General features: G+C 38.6%; 1 protein-coding gene across 9 annotated transcripts in view; it reads right to left on the reverse strand.

Annotated features, from left to right (window-relative positions):
• RUNX1T1 (RUNX1 partner transcriptional co-repressor 1) overlaps nucleotides 1-17,867 on the reverse strand; it is a 114,829-nt gene that overhangs the window by 24,792 nt on the left and 72,170 nt on the right. For all 9 annotated transcript variants that reach the window (XM_042035870.1, XM_042035875.1, XM_042035872.1 and 6 more), the window contains 4 exons: nucleotides 12,517-12,698; nucleotides 4,514-4,764; nucleotides 3,203-3,288; nucleotides 2,370-2,571 (listed from right to left, as the gene is read on the reverse strand). In XM_042035870.1, coding sequence (XP_041891804.1) covers nucleotides 2,370-2,571; nucleotides 3,203-3,288; nucleotides 4,514-4,764; nucleotides 12,517-12,698 — 721 coding nt within the window. The remainder of the gene's footprint in view (nucleotides 1-2,369; nucleotides 2,572-3,202; nucleotides 3,289-4,513; nucleotides 4,765-12,516; nucleotides 12,699-17,867) is intronic.

A 17,867-nucleotide genomic window follows, 5' to 3' on the forward strand; every position in this document is an offset into this window, starting at 1 on the left:
TAGTGGAGATGACAAGATGGACTTAAAGGGTGGATTACCTTGTTTAAAAAAATAACCAAAAAAAGGTACAAAGGGGAATAACTGACATTTAGAATCTCTGTAGCAACCTCCCCGATATTTACATGTTGTGGTACTTTAATTAAAATATTGGAGGAATTTTGCAATCCCTTTTCCTCACTTCAAAACTAAAATAAAAAGCCGTAAAGCATCTCAAGGCTCACAGACAACTGCTTTAGTTTTATTATACCTCTTAATGTTAGAGGTTTTCATTTCGTTAAGTAGATTACTGCAGATTTGAGGAAATATAAAGATTACCTTTCCATAGACTCCAAAGTAAGTACTTTCTCCCTGTCATGTCAGACATAAAAGCATTTCTTACCAATATTTATGATTGACATGGATGGTACATCACTGAAGCAATCCAGGTTTCCTGTTTGTGAGTCTCAGAAGTATTTTTTCAGCCAAATAACCAAAATGGACATGTTAAAATTGAATGGCTGACTTCAGCCAGTTCATTTGTATCCACAGTACTGCAGAGCTGACTGGTGTGTCCAATGCCAAAGGCTGTGCTGTATAATTATCTTTTAAGCCAGAAGACTTTGCTGTTTCCAAGAATTCTTCTTGACAAATACACAAACAAAATGCTAATATAGGGATCTAACTGTATGCTTGATCTTAATTTTATCTTTTGTACCTGTTGTTGTGGTTATAACTATTTTTATTGGATTGTAATATTATAAAGTTTTGATGAATGTCACGAGTTCCAGTTTCCTTGGGGATATATAAATACTCAAGTTACCTTCCACTTTTTTTACCTACTAACTACACAAGCACTGTGGCCTGTCTGTTTTTGCGCCACAGCTTTACTAGAGAAGTGAGCCACTGCTTTTGATCTACTCACAAGTGTTCCTCCTGAGGCTCCAGATGTGATTGACGTTTCAGATGCCATATTTATGAGTCTTTCTTTACATTACATTTAGCACTGTTCTTACAAGCCATTACATGAATACTTTCTGAGAAGGGCTCCTCTAGGGACTAGACTTATTAGTGAACTTGGGAACAGCATTTCCATAACCCTTCCTTCCACTGATTGGAGCACATTTATAGAGCTATTGACTCAGGTAATTTGACACACACACACACATAAAAGATTTGTTTGTTATCAAGAGGCACTAAATATTACAGTAATAACTCTAGAGATTTACCAAGAGAATGATGGACATGGGATTATATTTTTCTGTTTTTCTATTTGCAACTAAATAAATTTTTGACTTAGTAAATTATTCTTAAAGGCAAAATGAAAACACAGTTAAAAATAAAATATAGTTGCAAAAAAATAACACACATATGCAATTCTACTAATGAGCACAGTTTATGATGATTTTGAGTAGATGGCATTGGATAAAATTTATTTTTTTATAAGACAATAATAGACAAGCAAGCATAGTCTCCTGTTGTCTTGAAAAGAACAAGAACAATAAAAAGGCATCACCAAGATGTTTCTTTACCATATCTGCCATGAAAATAAGGAGATGGGGTAGCAGAAGGCCAAAATACTAATAACTTACAGAAAGCCCCCAAAGTAGAAGCTTCTTTTTATAGACCAGAGTCCTCTTAGAGTAGTTGTGTGAGGTACCGTGCAAGTGTGACTGTGAAGGTTTGCAGGGGTGAGAGCCTGAGAGCCCAGCTGTTTGGTCCTTATTAGGCAGCAGCAGCCCACTCAGCTCAAGCTCTGCAGCTTGAGCCAAGGCCTGCACAGCTTCATGGAACTACACAACAAACAGTACCCAGACTACCTCAGACACACCTGCACGAGCTGCAGTGATGGACACAGACCTAGGAGGATCATATGAGCATGGCTGTGAGCATCCCAAATCTTGTTCCTTTCTTAAACAGAAACCAAGTACAGCTAAGAAGTGCCTATATCTTTACAACTTTCTTCATTTCCTTAGAAAGACAACTTCCAAGTCATTTGATTTGAGAAGGTGAAAGCCCTCTGTTTCAAAGTGCAAACAATCCAGGAGCACCTACAGATTTTCTTAAACAATCAGGCAAGAGGGGGAGTCAGCAGGGACAGAGTCAGTGCACATCTCACTGCTCTTCCACCCCTACACGACCGTCTGTCCTCCCCCCACCACTCTCAGACTTTGCTGAATGGAAAACAAATTACCAAGCATCGCCCAAAAATACTCAAGCCATTCCACCCAGCAACACCACTGTTAGGGCATAAGAGTTATACTTAATTCAGTAGTCAGCAGAGTGGAATCATCACTATAACAGAAGAATCAGAAGAACAAATGCAAACATCATCTATCACTTAACTGAACTCAAAGAGAATCAGTACATGATTTTCAATAAAGATACTGTACCTAATGAAACTGGATCTGGATTCACTGGACTCTGCTGTCTGGAATGACTACTGCTGCTGTTACTGCCTTTTTTTAAATCCTCCGCATCACTGTACCGCCGTATCCAGTAATTCAGCTCCTCACGGTCTGCTTCTTGACATCGCCGTAGGACAGTGAGAGATCGCCTAGTTTTTTCCACCATGTCCATTATACAGTTCAACAACTATTCACAGTGGTGGATGGAGCACAGAAACAAAGAAGAACATTTTATTCACAGAGTGACATAATAATAAAGAAAACGTTAATGTACTGAGTGCGTGGGTTTTAATAATGAAGGAGCCCCTCTCTGTTAACCTCAACTATAGCTGAAAAATTCTAGACTTGTTTCAAGAATGACAATCCTTTCCTTTTTAACAGGTGATCCTAAACTATACATATAGAGACTTACAGGAGAAAGAGCAAAGACAAGGAGAAAACAACTGAACAGGCTGTAGTCCTACCACTAGTATTACATGGCACCACAGAGGACACAAGATGTGGTCCAGAACTGATGCCTACAAATTTTACAAGAGCTAATAAATTCAGGAACAAATCCAAGCCCCAGATCCAGTGTTTATAGACAAAGTCCATACCTCTTTTGGCAGACTGTAATAATTAGGACACTGCAGGACACACTTATCAGCAAGGCCTGGTATGAACTATCTAGTGGGGAACATCAAGCCCGCTAATTTAATCAGCAAAGCTTTCAAAACTTGTTCTGGAATTCAGACATGTTTTAAAAGAACAATTTTAAATTCCTATCTAAGAAGGGCTCCTTTCAGACAATAATACATAAAAGTATATTTAGCCCTTACATGGTCAAGATGTTTCCACTCTTCTGCCCATTCTCTGTCTGTTAGCCTGTGATCAATCATTTCTTCTTGACGTGTGCCATGCAACCCTGCCAAAGAGGAGCAAATCGTGTTTACAATGTTGGGAGTCCTCTATGGGGAAAAAAAAAAGCAGAAAGGAAAAGAGCCTGTAGACAAAAATATCATACATTATCTGTTCTAGCATCAGGAATGCCACCACAAAAAATAGGCTTCTTAAAAACTTTGCTCTAAGTTCTCTTTAGTACTTTTCCCCACACAAGATGCTACTGTTTTGTTCATTTAATGTCTTCAATTCTGTAAGTTCTATAGGTTACAAGATGACCTTTCAAAAATGGACATAACTCTTTCTGACTACATACAATTATTAAAGACATAAATATAACATAATACAATATATAATTTTTCATTTGCACTACTTGAAGTCAGCAAGGAAATTATTTGGTAACTCAGTGCATCAAATACTAGCTGTACTTCAGAGAGTTGAAAAAAATATTAGTATAAACTCAGTGTTATTTCCCTAAATACAGTAATTACTACCATGTCAACAGAGCATCATTAAGGGTTCATCCCTTCACAGATGTTCAAACAACATGTGGTTAAAATGTAGCACATATATCAGAGCAGCTGACAACATGATACAACCAAGCCAGTATTTATTATCAACACTCAAGGGGAACCAACACTTGTTCTTTGTTTAGCCTCCTCTATACAGATGCTGAATATTTGTAAGTGTTCCTCTCTTACTGAAGATGTGTTTAAAACAAGGAAGAACACTAAGTGCAGATGTGAAGTAAAATCCAAGAGCATCAGACATCCCATTAAACCAAACAGTGCTGCACGGGGTGTGGCTGGTGCTTCTGCTGTTCACATCCTCTGCAGGCATCCCCACGCTCTGGAGATGTCACACACAAAACACTTCTCTGAAAGATAACAACTTTCTTCTGCTCTAAGCTGCAATCAAGCTATATTGATGTTGCTATCATCACAAATCTGGCACTAGAAGAAAAATAAAAGGCTTTACCTATCCTTGCCTGCCATACATCTGAGTGTCCACTTCACTTATGCAGCTTTGAAAACACAGGTTCCTCCCCCTTCTGGCCCTCTTACTTAAGAGACACAATTCAATCCACTTTTACAAATACAGATCTGAAATAAGCCATTAGAAGCAGATGGATGGACAAACAGCCATGAAGGCTATATCTGAACAGCAGGTAAAAAGGTCCTGTTCACAAAATAGAGTTACAAGGGGAACAGAAACCTAAAAAAGCAATGCAGAAAATCAACGTGCCTTACCCATAGGTCTGTTTCTGTCCCTGAGGTCCCTGTGATTGGGGTGTCTGTATGAGTCCCTGTAGTGGTGGGCAATGGCCATATCATCCAAACGATAATGCTGAGGTGGAGGTGGGGTGGGATGAGGCAGACCATTGGGCTGATAAGATAAGCCATTATTTGGACTGTACCGCTGGCCTGGGCTAATAGTGCAGGGCCGCTTGCTTGGATGCTCTGAGTGCAAAGGCTCTCTGTCAAAGCCATTTTCTTTGGTTCTGAAAAACAAAGCAAAGGAACTTTAATTCACTTAGTGAACAGAACTTGGGAACATGCACCCCCATCTACACATGCAGCTTGAGGAACTAAAGTTTGTTCTTTCACTTTGCTCCAAGTGTGTGGTGTTGCAGAACATTTCATAACACTGCTGATTTGAAACATACAAAGAATTCATTCACCTTGTCTAACCATCCCTGTAACTTGAGAAATACTAGCGGGGTGAGCCTTCTGATGGAGCCACTTAACAAGGGCCTGGAGAGCAAACAGCCTTTGCTGAGATCATTGGCTGATGGGGTGGATACACATGCAATTGCACAGGTGAAACAATCAACTGATACATGAAGCTAGAGACCAAGAAATTCCTATTTTCTGTAGTGCTATAGCTTACAGTGATTAGGAGAAATCTGCAGTTCAAGAAATGGTTTTTTCCCAAGAGGATACCAGACAGTCTAGCAGTGCATGTCAGTGTGCTGAAGCTCAGCATGCCATGAACTCCCTTCAAGATAGGTGTGACACTGAGACTTTGGGGTAGAATTGACTTTAGATGATGAGAAATGCATCCTTCAGACAGTTTTGCACCACCTGGGCTATTCCGGTCAAAGGTGCTATGACTATCATTAATTTTGCAGGAAGATGAGATTAGACTCAAGTCCTCAGTAATGTTCAGAATTTCCCACTCCATTACTCTTAGACAGGGGTTTTATGCTCAGGCAACTTGGAAGAGCTACTGACGGTTTCTTATGTTCTAGCTACACTTTAATTCAATTCAAAATCAGCTATTTCCAAAGCAGTCTCTACTGGACACCTCTGCTTGAGAACCTCGAACTCATACTGAACTAATTATCCATTAAAATTAAAAAAAAAAAAAAAAAAAAAAAAAAAAAAAAAAAAAAAAAAAAAAAGACTAGCGTTACTTCAATGGGTTCACAACTGTTTTGTGGAAGTTTCATTTCACTGAAATATGGGGTTTTTTTACCATGTGAATAAAGAAAACCTACAAAATATTAGCCTTGATAAGAAAGTTTATTAGGTATAAATATTGCATTGAAGTTTCAGTCCTCCCTCCAAAAACCTTTATTAAACTGCTGATAATACTCCAGCTTTTTTAAAAAAGAACTGGAAGAAATGGATGGCATAATGTATCATTCCTAGTAATAATACGATTTTTTGGCACTTTGAGAGAAAGGTAAATTTGAGCTAATTTTCTTGTTTGCCTCTTGTTAAAACCAACTGCTCTACAACAAACCTTCCACCAGGAAACAACCACCCTTGAGGGACTTTCTGGGGAAACAGTCAGTGTATTAAATGTCGCCCCTTGTAAATGGCAGGTTCACATTTACTGCCATTGAGAGGAAGGATGAAACCAAATCATTGTCAATATCCTCTGAGAGAGAAGATCAAACTAAGATCTTGTAACTAGCAGCAGGAAATTAAAAGATGGGCTTCACTGTTTTCAGGAGTGAAGCAATTTCTCAGAGACCTCACCAAAATTACTAATGCCAGAGAAGCTGCAGGTATATATATTTTATTAAACTGTAACTTGGCAAAAAGGGGAGAATCTTTCACCAACACAGCAGGACATCTATTCTAATTTTGGGCGGATATAAAAGACATACTTTGCTAAAGTGGAGCATGTACTTTGTTCCAAAAGAAATACAGCATGGCTGTGAGAACTCCTAACCAAGAAAACCTGAGGTCCATCACATATTTTTTATTACTTTTGGCATGATGTAACTGCTTGCAATAACTCTCAATAGGTGGTGATGTTTCTGACAGCTCTTCAAGACAAGTTTTGCATTTGGTTGCTGGTGTGTGTTTTCTTTGCACATATGTACTCAAACTCAGTATGCCAATCTTCCAGTTGTCAAAATACTATGCAATCAAAAGAAATGGACTTTCCTGTCTGTACAAGACAAGCTATTAATTCGCCTAAGTCCTTTAGTGCTACAGTTAGAATGTTCTTTAACTTAGATGAGTAAAAGTCAGAAACAGCAAACAATTAAATAACTCATTGACTTTTGATCACTCAGTGCAGGAAAAGTAAAGGCAGAAAACTGGGACAAGTGGGAATCCAGTTCTCCTTTTCTGCACCACAGCTTGATGTTAAAATCATATATTTTCATACGTAAGTATATATTTGCACCTTAATGTACAGGTATTTCTGTGTTTTTTAAGAATGCTTTGTACTTCATTACCTTAACTGCAATGTGCTGCTTTAGCTTGGAAAACACACCAGGCATATCCACTGAACTTTGACTAACACAGAAACTAACATGACTGCTGAAAACACATTTACCGAAATTAAAATAATGTTTTTGCTGTTATGCTGGGCAACAGCTGCCGTGTCTTTTCTGGGTGTTAAAATTTAATTCTAAAATTTGTTGTTATATTTTCTGCACTGACCAAATAAAACAGCTTAGCAGAATACCAGAACGAGACTGTACATAAACTCATTTTATGTTTCTGACCATATAAAATATATAGAAAAAAGGTAACAACTTAGAAAACCTCATCAGAACAGAAATCACTGCCATATTTACTATATCCGAATATATTGACTATAGTGATAAAAGACAAGGTACTGAAGAGTGCCTTAATTCAGATGCTCTGAATTCAACCTACTAGTCTGCTTCTCAGCACAGTCCTACTCATTCTTTTAGGTCTCACCCCCTCGGGGCAACAGCATTTCCCCAGGTGCCTGAGGAAGCATTCCTGTTTCCCAGTAACTGGCAGGCCCATGTGAATAGTAGTTCCAAATATAACACCGTCACAATTTTATCTGTTTTCATCTGATTTTGCAAAGTAACCACAAGCTGTACAGTGAACATGTAGGAAACATAACTGACACTTACATTTTCCTTGATGTGCCTATAAATCAACACATTTGTTTGGAAAACTGGCAATATGATAGAGTCCTTCAGCTATAAACAAACAGGGGTCATTTTACTTGAAGCCATGATTTACTCAGATTAAAGACAGCAGAATAGACACTACTTTTTAGCCTGTACCCATTTAATAGAATTTATGTTGTTTGTAGGTTGTAATTTCAGTTTTAAATGATTGCAATTTATGGATAATTTCCTGTGTAGAAAATCTGACCATGCAAAACTGCCTTGGCTAGAAAATTAGGTTTCACCTGATCGAGAGTATTACACCAATTTCAAAGAACACTACAGTCAGCTTCAAGACTGAGACAAAGCTGTTCATCTACTATTTGTGCAAGATGCTTTGACTTAAACTGATTTCCACCAATAAAGGTTTGATGAACCAAAAAAATGATAATGCTTTGCTGGAATAAAGTAGCTGTTTATAATACTGTGCTATGGAAAAGATTAATACTGCCTTGTTACCAGTTCATATTATGAAAATTCTTTTAAAATTCCTCATAATTACACATGGCATACAAGGAGCACAGCTGTAAGAGCTGTGAGCATCCTTCACCTTACTGAGATACTGAGGAGCCTCTTCAAATAAGATTTACCTAACAGTATTATCAAAGTTGGGCTCTGTGCCCAGGTACCTTCAACATGTATTTCTTGTCATAGGTTCCAAGTGTACTGCAACCACAGCACCACTTTCTAAAGTCACAATACAATCATGGCCACTTTTGTTTTCTTCTCACTCAAAAGAATGCTATTCTAACAGAAGTTTTTGCTATCCTATATCCACTTTGTAGGCAGCTGTCATAAATGTAGAGTCACTATATGACATGCTCACATGCCATCAGCCATTTCCAGCAAGCTCACAGGATTTGTGTAATTAGAACAAAGTTTTGTGTGGTTAATATATTTAAAATCATGTAATTTATAATTAAGCATTCATTCACCAAAATAAAAACTCACTGTGGTCCAAGTTGCTTTGCTTTACTACAGTAGAACGTAAACTCCAAAACTTGTAAACAAAATACAGTGAACACTTTGTTCATGACATGTCATGAACAAATTACCAAAATGTGTTGTCTCCTCAGGTGTCAGCTTTCCTCTCTTGCAGTGACTGATGGTTCCCAGTGTTATTACAGAAACAGATTGATCTTTTTAATGAGCTAGTTTAATAGACTCCAAAATCTCACCGTGGCTGCTCATCCGTGTCAGACCATATGCACCAAGAAAACATTCAGTAACACACGAAGCTCGGCTGTCAGATTGCTCTATAAAACCTCACATATAGTAGACTTAGATATGCAGATAAATAAACAGAACTGGAAAATGGATATGCAAAAAAGGTTCTGAAATTATAAGCAGAAAAAATTACTGTATGTGGATTTTCTTTAACAAAAAATCATGAGGCAGCTGTGGTTACATGTAACACATGTTCCACTTTCTTTGCCTAATCCTCTACTGTACTCTGCCCCTACTGGAATCAATGGTATGCAGTTACCCATGCCCAAATGAAAAATATAAATGTGTAAGTATATATATGACATACACATCATATACAATGCATGCATGTATATATATATATATATACACACCTCCTCAATCAAAATTACTCCAACTGCATTTAGTTCTCCTGGAAAGATGTGGCATTTGAGCAATTTTTTTTCATTTACAAGCCATGGAGTAAACCTTTTCTTAAAGTATGTCTGATACCTTCTGCTTTATTTTTAGTAGCATATTTGAAAATTACTTATATATCTACACAAAAGGTATATATATTTCCAGATGTTTCCTTATGCTCCTCCGTAAACAATTAAAATAATTAATAGTGCAATGAGTATAAAGCCAGACAAGTATTTGGTTTCAATACTCACTCAGTGTAGGCATGTTCTGCCTCTGAGGACAGTTTTTTGTGGTTGACTTACTTAATCATAATTAAAAGGTATGCAGACTCCAATTCAGTAAATTTAAGAATCTTTCCAAAAGCATCTTGTTCTTTTTACTAAATCTGTTGTACAAATGTTCTTGAGTGCACAAGACAACTCCACTGAACTTGGCTCAGCAAACACTGCCACGTATTTTTTCTGTATAGCTTTTATTATAGTCATAGGCAATGGAGAAGTAGATGTGACTAACCAGTGACAGGGTTGCTTGACACTGAACAAAACCAACTTATTTTTTAAGCTCGAGGTACCATTCCAATGGGTGCACTGGGTAGTCTCTTTTCACGTGAGCATTTTGCACTACAGCAAATAGTTGGAGAGTCAAAAAGAAAGGATGGGTTTTTCTGATACACCACTTCCCCAGAACTAAGGAGCTGAATTTCAGGTTGCAGTTGACAGAAATTGCCGCACCTTGGAGTTTGCAGGCCAGTGGGACACCCCACACTACATCTCCCCTGGACCCTGGGAATTCAAACACAGGCTCTTACCCACAACACTGGAAGTTAAACTGTCTACCCCTCACCCCAAAAGCTGCATTACTACCTGTGGAGGAACTGAAGGCTCCCCAAGTTGTTCACAGCCTAAGAGAGGCAGATGTCAGTTGTGAAACCAAAGGCACTTGATTTCACAAGCACAGACTTAGGAATTTCAAGACCACCTACCTATTTTAACTAAAAGGAAATGCTGAGAACAAAATTCGTAAACGAGACCCAAATCTTTCTAGGTCTGGGCCTCAGTTTTAATTAAAAGATGAAGGCTGACTTTAAAATCCAATATTCTCCTGACCTGCTGGTCCCTTTATGGGCTAATCTTATGTCCTTTTTGTTATAAAACCAATACAGGGTCTTTCCATTACAAAGTTCTTGTTCTGGTCTCTACCTGCGTCATCCATTTTCTCCCTCACAAGCAGGACTGAAGATAACACAGGTGAGATTGTACTTACTACAAAATAACCAAAATTCAACACTGTCAAACAGGATCTCAAACAGAGGGAGCATTATTCCAAATGCTAAGGATGAAAAGCAAAGGAAATACTTTATTTTGCATTTTTCCTTTGTAGCCTTGTGGGAGATGTGAGTAATACTGCTCTCTACTAACAGGAAAAAAAAGTGAGTTAGGGCTGTCAGGAAGGCACATCTCTCTTCTCCGCTGTATTCTGTCAAGCAATACCTCACTGGCTTATGAGATAATTTCATGTGCCTATCTCCTTGTAGGAAAAATGTTGTGTCTGCTACTGACACTGGAGTACAGCATGCTGACATTTAAGTTATTCACAAGATATTAAGAGGCCTTTTTAACAGATGTTTTGGTACACTACTCTGCAAAGACTGAGGATATACAGAACTGCCCCGAGGTGCTAAATTCCAGCTTTGGAAAAGTTATTTCATTGCACATAGTAAGAGAATATACATAAAATGTCCAAAAATTAATCATCTTTCTGGGGTGTAGAAATATGCTTGTGTTAAGCCCAGTAGCTGCTTCAGTTTGGTCTACTTGTCCGGAAAAACTGGTGAAAAGAGGGTAGCTACACATAAAATGAGCTTTTCTGCTTGTACCTTAATTTTCTCGTCTATCCATAGTGATTTTTCTGAAACACAATCTCAGGCAAACTAATTTCAAATACTTTCACATCTTTTTCTATCTAATGGCTATGTAACCTTAAATTTTACTGTTCACTTCTGGCTATGAGAAGACCTAAAGTTTTACCGTGAGCTTTCAGACTTCGTTTTCTCTTTATTTCTGTCCCACTCAAGCCTGTTCCAACACAAAAATGTCACCTGTACAAAGTTACAAGGCTTCTTGACTTCACAAATCTTCATCTTTTTCATTTAAAGGATAACTAGGACACTTGCATACCTCAGGCATACAGGTAGCAGTATTTGGCAGAACAGCATAATAGAAGTTTTCCACACTATAAAACCCATGGCAAACAAATCAATGAAAAATACAATACTTGAATCTCCCAAAGGTAAAATGTAAATGCCAGTTGAATTTCTAACATTAGCATAGGAAGACAGTTAAAAGTAAATAACCACAAGAGCCATTTGCTTGTAACACTAAACAAAGAACTTTATTCCAAAAATTAAAAACTGTTCCATACCCCTAAAGCTACTGTACTTCACACACATGCATTTGCTTGCCCCATTTCTGCATGGACTTCTCAGCTCAACAACAAAACAGGTTTCAGTGAACATTTCTCCTCTTTGAAAGAACTATCCTTATGCATATTCCATGTATGGTTTTGGAAATATGGCATAGCAGAAGGAATCAAAGCCGTGACTGTGCTCTGGGGTTTGCCTTATACTTCCCAATATAAATGCCTAGCGACTCTCCTCACATTTAATGCTGAGTTCAACAAAACGTCAAATGCAAAGGACTCACATATGGAGCTGGCATGATCTGCTGCTTGTCACTTCATGACAATACTGTGCACAAAACACTGCAGGACTGGCTGACCATTACTTCTGTGTGGATATGACCACAGTGTGTCCTCAGGTGACTGAATCAGTGTGTGCATGTATTACATTTATATACACAGGAATACATATGAGTATGTAGTTCTCTCTCTATATATATGTGTAAGTATGTATACATAGACATGCATAAGCAGGGCCTGTTATGAAAAGGGCATGGGATAATGATTTTAAGCTAATAAGAGAGTAGATTCAGACTAGGTATAAGGGAAGAAATTTTTAATAAGGAAGGTGGTGAAACACTGGCACAGGTTGCCCAGAGAGGTGATAGATGCCCCATCTCTGAAAACATTCATGGTCAGGTTGGATCTGAAAGCAGGACAGGACCCGCACCCAGGGAACACCATCCAAGTATCCCCCCAACACCCACCTGCACGCTCCCCCCTGTGGTGGTGGAGCTCAGCATCTTGGACCCACAGACACTCTGGGCAGGGTATGAAAGGAGGGGTGGTGCTCACCTGTCTGGAGTTCGCCTCTTCCCGTTTTCGTTCACATCGAGAAGCAGCTCTGAGGAGTCAACAGGTGAGGTGGTGCTGGCATCCAGAAGCAGCTGTTCGTGCTGGGCGAGGTACTGGGCTGGGTTCTGCTTGGCTAGCCTTGCACAGTGCAGCAGCTCCCGCTGCAGCAGGGGCAGATTGGCCTGCAAGAGTGTAGCACATGTTAAGAGGGCAGCTTGCTACGAGGGCAGTTTGCAAACAGTTTCAAAAGAGATGAAGAAGAAAAATCAGAGGGAAGCCTGCTCTAAGTTGAAACTGTTGCCATCATTCCCAGCTAGATTTGTTGAGGTTAGCTGCCTGAAAGCAGGCAGCCTCCAAAAGTGGCTATAGCTGTACTAAACATGCATGGGAGGATGGGACGTTACTGAAAATGTAAAAGAAAATTGTAAATGCTGTGAGAAAACCAGGTCTGAGTGCCACCCTTTTAAAGAGGGAAAAAACACTGTCTTTGCTGATTTTTTCTGCTTTCTTACTATATAAAACCTGATTTCCTATGGAGCAGCTGTTTTCAACAAGTGACAATCCTTCTTCAATATTTGTTTCCCATTCAGAATGCAGTTAGTACTCAGAAATTGTCCGAAACCAGGGGATCTACAACTCTATAAGCTGCCTCAGTCACCATTCTTTGAGGGCCTTGGGGAGAACAGGATTGAGAATAGGATTGCCCTCAGCTTTCCCATTACACTTGCAGTTACACATTAAGATAGAGATTACAACAAAATCTCGCGTTCCAGAGCTTCGGTTAATCAGCTGGAGGGCTACAATCTTCCTCCTAGCCAGATGTAGCTTGAAGGATTTCTAACTGTTCTTTCATGGCCCCACTGGGACTTGGAGATTACCAGGACTCAGACAAAGAGAAATGAGAAAATGCTCATTGATCCCTGGGCAGCACATTTTGCCCATCTACTGGGGTCAGACTTAGTCATACTTTTTGCCAGAACAGGTGGAACTATATGTCCTTTCCCTCTGCAGAGATAGTTACACATCTTGGGAAACATCTTCCTTTCTTTGCAGCACATGCCAACATCGATCCTAAGAAAGGCCACTCATTTTTTACCTAATTATTTTTTGTACCACCAAGTGATGTGCCTTGACCTCTCTTGTTCCATGACTACTGCACAATTAATTTTTCACCTCAGAATTTTCAAGTATTGGATTAAATCTCATAACCACTAGGAACTGTATATAAGACAAAGAACTTCAGTAGCTTCCTTCGCTTTTGAAATACCTCCCACTTAAAAAATCCTAAAACAAACAAAACCAAAAATCCCTTATTTTTTTAAACAGGAAAATACTTTTGAAGTCAAAAATTTCTGAAAGTAATGTGCATGGAACCAAACAAAAAGCAGATGTTCTGAGAAGTTTTGAGCCCAGGATCTTGGTAAATTACTTTATTAGCATTATAACAATGGTAAATGCTCCAACACCTGTTGCTGTACCATAAGAGCAGAACCACTGCATCACAAAAAATGCCAGAAGAGAGTCAGTACATATGAAACTTATAACAGCGGAGAAAAAACTAGAAATTGCTATCAGTTATTCATCTCAGGCAGGATGGAAAGATGGTTGTGGAATATGGAAATTTTTTCAGACCTACCTAGAACAGAAATATTTTGTGAAAGAATCAAATATCTATTTTGTTTTGGTTATCAGAGAGAGAGAGACTGTGTCATGAGCAGGGTTTTTCACTTGTTTTAATTCCACTGTTTCTTTAAAAAGCTGACACAGAATCCAAGTCAAGACACCCAACTACCTGAACTGCCTTGCATGGCAGAAAATGGTTGGAGAAGTTCACAAATATTTACAAATAAATATCAGGAAGAAATAAAAGAATCAGATTTATTATTTGAATAGTGGTGCATACTTAAAAGATGTATCATCACATCTCAGCAGGCCTGTGAGGTAGAAATGTGAAGGCCCTACTTAGGAGGTGAGTAATGAAGGAAGAAACAACACATTTGTGTTCCCTATCCACTATCACAAACAAAAAAGCACCTTTTTAATATATAGATATTCCTAGAGACAACCAAATTTTGAACTGTTCAGCAAAAACTGTGATTTACTTGTTTTGCTTCTCCTAAAGAAATGTTCATTCTTGCTCTTTAACCATAAGCGTGAACATTTGCAGATAAACTTATCTAAATAGATTGAACAGATTTTGTTTGCACAGAACAAGCATGTACAGCTTTTAATAAGTTTATTAAACATGGATATACTCAGTTGCTTAATTTTTTAGAAGTTAATATAGAAAAGTATGATTGAAAACTATGATTATAGAAAACTTATAATTTGGGTTTGTAATAGCATAAAGTAATATTTGGACAAACACTTAACTCGAAGTCAAGAAAAGCTGCATTTAAAAATTTATAGTTCAGCTCAAGTATTTTCAATCTGCTCAAAACATTATTCTAAACAATCTTTATTAAACCATATATTAATAAACAATTAGTTTGTTGGGAGAAAATTAATCAGGACCTCTCTCTAGGTAGGTCAAGTGTGCAGACTGCTTCTGGTCACCATGGCCCTGATACACAAGAACTAGTTTTTGGGAAGAAGACAAGAACTAATTTTGAATGCAGAATGGAACATCAACATTCTCCCTACTGTGAGCAGGGAGAGATGAGACTCCCAAGGCAACTCAAGTGTACTCATAGAGACTGAAACCAACATGGCCTTGAACACAGAGGGTTGTGCAGAGATTCTGCTCTGACAGCAAAGGGAGTTCTCTACACCTGCAGCAGCACATTGCTACTGATGCCTATAGAGAGACTTCTGTACCTCTGCACATGAGAGATACAAGCCAGTTCTCAACCAGAAAAACACTGACTGCAAACAAACATGACATTACTGGCTTACACTACCCTAAATTGTTGCACTTCAGTGTCTGAAACATGCTTCACTCTTGTTTTGACTGGGCATTATATCCTTCAAGATTTAGACAGTATCTTCACCTCCTCCATCAGCAACATAAATATTCCAGTATTATAATTTAAATTGAAAAAGCTTCATTGGAACATAGTAATACATTAGGCTTTGATGTTTTTATCATTCCAAGTTTAAATAAATTATTACAGATGTATGAAAAAATAAAGATATAAATTAAGACAAATTTGTTCAGAGAGCCTGAGTAACTCAAAATATTTATACTGATGCTTAAAACAAATATGCACAGCACATCTATTGAAAAACAGTGTTGGCAGTACTGAACATGTACACCATGTACCACTTAAATTTAATAGATTAAATGCTGCTTGATATTAATATAGAAAATATGCACAAAAAGGCCAGTGAAGGTTTCTGCAGTTGAATGATCTTATCTTCCTCTGAACCAGAATCAGTAGAAAGATAAGCAATTTGATCACTATTTATTATCTGTAATAGATCAGCGCTCTCTGGCGTGAGGCACCGCACAAACACATGGTGAAGAGTAGCTTCTTTCCCAGAATTTTTATTACAGAAACACAAATATTGGCTTCTGTCTGCAACGTAGCGTTTGGTAGACCTAGCAATCTGTAGTGGATCTAGACCAGACAGGATATACAGTGTGTGAAAGGTTTCAAGAAGGTTTGAATGACTTGCCTATAATCAGGTAACACAGAGAGGCAAAGCTGGGAACAGAAAATAGGTCTGGCTTCAGGACAAGTCTTTGGGACAGAAGAGACTGCAGGGCCCAAGAGTCTCTCTCTTGCTGTGGAGCATGGCCGAGAGCCTAACTCTGGTCCTGGGAAGTGATATTGCCATGCTAACGCAGTCTTGAAGACAAAAAAGCCTCTTAGCGAAGATTCCGTCCCAGATTGCTTTGGTCGATAAAAAATACATATATAAAAATTACATGTATTTGCCGGGTGTTCCATCAAGAAGTACAGAAAGCTTTCCATCTGGTCCCTGCTCTGTAGACAGCTTGGGTTTTTTCCTGCTACAGAGTGAGTAGGCAGTTTGGCTGTGAGAAAATATGTCCTTAAAAATACTGAAGTACCTAACTACTGCTTTTGAGTGTTCATCTGTGTATGAGCACACCTCCTTCACCCCTCTTGTCATCAGACAACCGCTACTTATGTATCTGTAGGTGCCAAACCAGAAAATCTTCTCAGTTCACATCTACCCATACTTACTGAGCTGAACAAGTTGAAAAAACAGCAGAATCAGGCTCAAATAACAACCATACGCTACCCGTGCCAGGACAAAAAGAGCATGTAACGCTCCAGAGTCCTTGTGAGACCATCTGGTCTTTGTCCTGCCATGGCGGCTGCAGTGTTGTGCCGTAGGCAAGAGCGAGTTAAAAGCAGTGGGTGGTGGGAAAGGGTTACAACAAATATCACAGGCTCCTCAGGGGTCTGTAAAGGATGTGGAGGAACTTTCTTTTGAGTGAAGAAGGATAGAAAAAGGAAGACAGGGAAAAACCCACAGCAGTAAACCCTTCACATAAATAATCTCATTAAAGCCACCCTCATTTAAACTTGTTATGAACACACACAGTGCACACTCCTTTTCAATAAACATCTCAAAACAGGAGAAGAAAAAAAGATTGTATGGCTTGTCCTGATATTTGTCTGTGCACAGCAAACAGTTGCACACAGGCTTTTTCTGCGAGACTGACATACACGTGTGTGCCTTGCTTTTGAAAACAAACTTGTTTCTTCCATCAGGAAGACTGGTGATATTTAACCAAGCAAACAAATGGAGTAGTGCAGTCTCAAAGACACAAATTCCTGAATGATAATTAGGAAAACCAACTCACATGCTGGACATCTTGCATGCAGATGTCTTTTGGCAAAGCGTTCCCTGGCTCACAGCCAGCACCAGCTTTAATATCTATCTTAAGATCAACTGAAGCACTGAATATAAACTAGTAGCTCTGCAGAGGAAGGATAGATTTTGCACTTCTTCCCAGAGTGCCAAATGCGCAAGTTTTTTAACATTTTTAGCAGTATCTGTTACCTGCCAGTGATAACTATAATGATTTAAAAGACTTTTCAAGTTAATAGACCCGCAGGTTTTAAACTAAAATTTTGGATCAGGATTTACTGTTAGGTAGGGGAACACATGTTAAATGACTACCATCACAAACACACATGAGCATCTACCTATGGGGCTGAAGAACTAGGCTGAGGATGAGGAAGATTTTATCTTCATGCTTAATTTTCCCTTTCTGCTGTGCAGCAGAATAACGAATGAGAAACATGAACTGCTCCTTCCAAATTCAGATGTATGGAAGACACAAGACGTTGAGTCTTTCACTTGGTACAGTTTAATTCAGCGATTCCATAAACATCTTCTGCCAATTAAAAAAATATGGTAATACAAAGCAATTT

Source organism: Corvus kubaryi, unplaced genomic scaffold (assembly GCF_017639235.1).
Source record: "Corvus kubaryi isolate FWS band 111438036 unplaced genomic scaffold, C.kubaryi_AGA036_p1.0 37385, whole genome shotgun sequence".
Taxonomy (NCBI): Eukaryota; Metazoa; Chordata; class Aves; order Passeriformes; family Corvidae; genus Corvus; species Corvus kubaryi.